Here is a 4,370-nt window from a genome sequence, read left to right as displayed (position 1 = left end):
AGGCAGAGGCAGGCGGATTTCTGAGTTCGAGGCCAGCCTGGTCTACAAAGTGAGTGCCAGGACAGCCAGGGCTACACAAAGAAAAACCCTGTCTCGAAAAAAAAAAAAAAAGTGGAAGCCGAGGACACTTGTACAAGTCAGTTCTCCTCCCAGCACATGGAGAACTAGGGATTGAAGTCATGCCATTAAGTAGCAAGTGCCTTTACCTTGACCATCTCATTGACCTCAAATAATTTTGCTTTTTAATAGTTCACACCAGTTGGAGAAAAAGATCAAGACTCTGCAAGCATGTTTTCAGCCCCTAAGTCTGAAGCACAACTTTCTCGAGGATTAATTTGTCCTATGTCTGTAGATCAGAAGGAGCCTACTTCTTATTCTAGCAAACTGCTAAAATCATGTGAGTAGAAAAGGGTATTTTATTCCACCAAGTGTGTGCTTTAAAGAACAAAAATATCTCAAAACTTTACATTTCTTTTTTTTTTTTTTTTTTTTTTTTTTGGTAAGATTTATTTATTGTTATATGTTAAGTACACTGCAGCTGTCTTCAGACACACCAGAAGAGGGTATCAGATCTCATTACAGATGGTTGTGAGCCACCATGTGGTTGCTTGGATTTGAACTCAGGACCTTCAGAAGAGGAGTCAGTGCTCTTAACCACTGAGCCATCTCTCTAGCCAAAACTTTATATTTCTATTAGCAATTTAATAACTTCGGACAGTCTGTGGCACTCCTATATTTTATAGCATATATGCCATTTCTGACAAACACAGTAGATTTTATAAGTTCATGGAATAAACTGTCCTGCTAACAATCATATTCAATTACCTAAATGATTGTTGGGTGAATTTCACTATGCTTGGGTCTATGGAAATTTTATCTGAAAAGTAACTGCAGTGTTGTATGCTTTTGTAAACTTATTTTTTAAAGTTTTGAGGTAGTTTAAAAACTCAAAATGAAGGCTGCATTTTCTTGTTATTCTTTGTGTTGGGGATTGGATTTTGGTTTCGGTTTGAGGCTTTTGTTTGTTTATTTTGATTTGTTTTGTTAGTGTTGTTTGAACAAGTTCTCAATATGTTTGTCCAGGCTGATGTTGAACTATTAGCTCAGATTAGCCTTTAAATTTCAATCCTCTTGCCTCAGCCTCCTGAGTACTAAAATTACAGATCTGTGTCACGACAACTAGTTTCCAAGTAAAGGTATCTTTGCATTTGAAACTGGATGCTGAGTATGGTGGCACACACCTTTAATCCCAGCAACCAGAGGCAGTTAGGTCTCTAGTTCAAGACCTACCAATCCACCTAGAGGATTTGTATATGAAAATTTAAATTACATTAGATGAGCTTTGAAATGAAATTTCCTTCCTAGTTGTAAAACGTAATGCTTACCATGTTACAAAGATCTAATTTTCCAGAGTTTAATGTCATGTTCATCCCTTTTGGAAAAGAAAAAAGATATATGAATTTTACCTCTCTGTTGCTATAATAAAATTGCATGACCAAGGCAACTTAACAAAAGGAAGCGTTTAAGAATTTAACTGGGCTTCTAGCTCCAGATGTTAGAGGTCATGGTGGCAGATCTAGGACACAGAAGTAGGTGGTTTGAGCAACAGCTGAGAGATCACATCTTGATCCACAAGCAGGAGGCCAAGAGCACACTGGGAATGCCTTCTTTAACCTCAGGTCTGTACTCATGACAAACCTCCTCTTATAAGGCTACAACTAATCCTTCCCAAACAGTTCTACCAACTGGGGACCAATCAGTCAAACCTGTGCCTTCGCAGGCCATTCTCACTCAAGCCATCACAGTGTGCATCCTCACCTTATTCAGTAAAGCATAACTATCTTGGGTCTAATGGAAAGTGCAGTGAGGGCATTTATTCAGTCCTCAAAAACGCTTGAGAAAGCTAGCATGGTGGTGCACTGTTGTAATTTCAAAGCTAAAGATAGGGACAGGGATCCCTTGGACTGCCAGCCAGCTCTAGACCAGTAAGAGACCTTATCTCAAAAAACAAAGTGGGGGATAGAGAGATGGCTCAGCAGTTAAGGGCACTGGCTGCTTTTCCAGAGAACGTGTGTACAATTCCCAGTGCCTGTGTGGCAACTCACAACTGTCTACCACTCCAGTTCCAGGGATCTAACACACACTCTGGCCTCCATAGGTATTAGGCATGCACATGGTGCAGACATGCATGCAAGCAAAACACTTCAAAATTACATATGCATATAAAACTTTAAAACCTATTTTAAATACCTATTTTTTAAAAAGAAGATGGTGCATGGGATACTCTGCTCCATACTGATCTCTGGCCTCCGGCTCAAATGCACACACACAGAAACAAAGCTAAGAGCAACCATTTTCCTAGGATAAAGAAGCATGTTAGCCAGGCGTGGTGGCGCATGCCTTTAATCCCAGCACTCCAGAGGCAGAGGCAGGAAGATTTCTGAGTCCGAGGCTAGCCTGGTCTACAGAGTGAGCTCCAGGACAGCCAGGGCTACACAGAGAAACCCAGTCTCAAAAAACAAACAAAAAAAAGAAGCAGAAGAAGCATGTGTACTCTAGGTGCTGCCTTATTGCAGTGGCTCATTAGTAGTCAGTTTTGTGTCATGTGACTTATCAGATCATGGTAACAAAATCTCTTTTTTTTTTTTTTAAGATTTATTTATTTATTACATGTAAGTACACTGTAGCTGTCTTCAGACACTCCAGAAGAGGGCGCTAGATCTCGTTACGGATGGTTGTGAGCCACCATGTGGTTGCTGGGATTNGATGGTTGTGAGCCACCATGTGGTTGCTGGGATTTGAACTCTGGACCTTCGGAAGAGCAGTCGGGTGCTCTTACCCACTGAGCCATCTCACCAGCCCCCCAAAATCTCTTATAGAGAGGCATAGGTATAAAGTTTACTGTTAGAATGTTTGCTAAACACACACACATACACACACATAGTTATGGGTTCAATCCTGAGCACTAGGGGAAAAAAAAAAAAAGCAAGTACCTGTGGCTTTCTGTAATTAGCACACCAATAAGCATTATAAATTTCAACATCTCCAGTACTGCTACAGCATTAATTAAACTTAAATTTAGCTAGATAAATTTAATACCATTTTAACCTTACAGCATTTCTTAATAATGCATACCAGTAAATGGCCTATTATTGATAACTCCAAAACAAATCATATATAGCTCAAAATCAATTTCCTTCTAACTGGATTTTAATGTCCTTATCCTGGTTTTTATTTTACAAATGTAAAGTGATTTGGTTTAATTATGACCTTCAAAGTACTGCCTACATTTGAAATAATTTCTGAATCTAAACATGATAAAAATTATAGCAGATATACCAACATCCTTGTGGACTAGGTAATGTGCACAAAGAGTAGTCATAACATGTAATTATATAGTACAGTTACCTGGAAAGAGTCAAGTTCCATAAACAACTAGGAGCTGGGAAAATAAACTAGTATTTTCTTTTCCCTACAGGTTTTGAAACCCTTTCATCCAATCCAGAAATACCTGTGAAATGTCTGACTTCTAATCTACTCCAGTGTAGAAAAAGACTGGGTACCTCAAGTACTAGTAGCCAGTCTCATACCTTCGTATCCAGTGTGGGGTCAGAACGCCACAGCAATCCCAAACGGGAAAGAGACTGCCAGGTTAGGAGGAAGTATACATACCCTAAAGCTAATATGCACACGAAACCAGTGATACCAACACCAGACCTTTCCATAAGAAACTTGTAAAGAAATGACATTGGTACATGGGTACAGTTGAGATATTATAAAAAAAAAACTCTTCATTTTTCTGGATATTGTGTCAACTTCTTATAAAAGCTCCATTTCATCCTCATTTAGTTGTGATACTGGTCTTACTTAATGTATGATGAGTGACTAAGTATTGTAGTAAACCAACAGAAGATGTTTGACCTCCAGGCACTTTTTCATTTCCTTCTGTGATAAAGACATTAGACAACTGAGAGTTTGCTGTTTGTTTCCAGACATAATTTTAAAACCTATGATATCTCTTTCTATACTGTTTACTGTGAATTTCTCATTTAATGGAATGGGAACTTCAGATATAACTTTTAGGACATAAAGTTAATAGGAATGTTTCCTTAAAAGTGTTTATTAAGGATGTTGTTAGCCAAATGAATGGATGTTCCTTAAATTATCTTACTTAAGCCAGGCTGTGGTGGTTCATGTCTTTAAATCCTTCACTTAGGAGGCAGAGGCTGGTGGGTCTTTGGGTTCCAGAACAGCCAAGGCTATACAGAATAACCCTGTCTTGAAACAGCCCCCAAATATTATCTTATTTAATTTATATATTGTTTTTCTTTTCTTTTTCTTTTTTTTTTTTTTTTTTTTTTTTTTTTTTT

General features: G+C 38.3%; 1 protein-coding gene across 2 annotated transcripts in view; it reads left to right on the top strand.

Moving 5' to 3' along the window:
- Positions 1 to 4,370, top strand: part of Mastl (microtubule associated serine/threonine kinase like) — a 23,730-nt gene that overhangs the window by 584 nt on the left and 18,776 nt on the right. For both annotated transcript variants that reach the window (XM_021155488.2, XM_021155489.1), the window contains exons 2-3: positions 250 to 397; positions 3,479 to 3,651. In XM_021155488.2, coding sequence (XP_021011147.1) covers positions 250 to 397; positions 3,479 to 3,651 — 321 coding nt within the window. The remainder of the gene's footprint in view (positions 1 to 249; positions 398 to 3,478; positions 3,652 to 4,370) is intronic.

Source organism: Mus caroli, chromosome 2 (genome assembly GCF_900094665.2).
Source record: "Mus caroli chromosome 2, CAROLI_EIJ_v1.1, whole genome shotgun sequence".
Taxonomy (NCBI): domain Eukaryota; kingdom Metazoa; phylum Chordata; class Mammalia; order Rodentia; family Muridae; genus Mus; species Mus caroli.
This window is presented reverse-complemented; position numbering and strand designations above follow the sequence as displayed.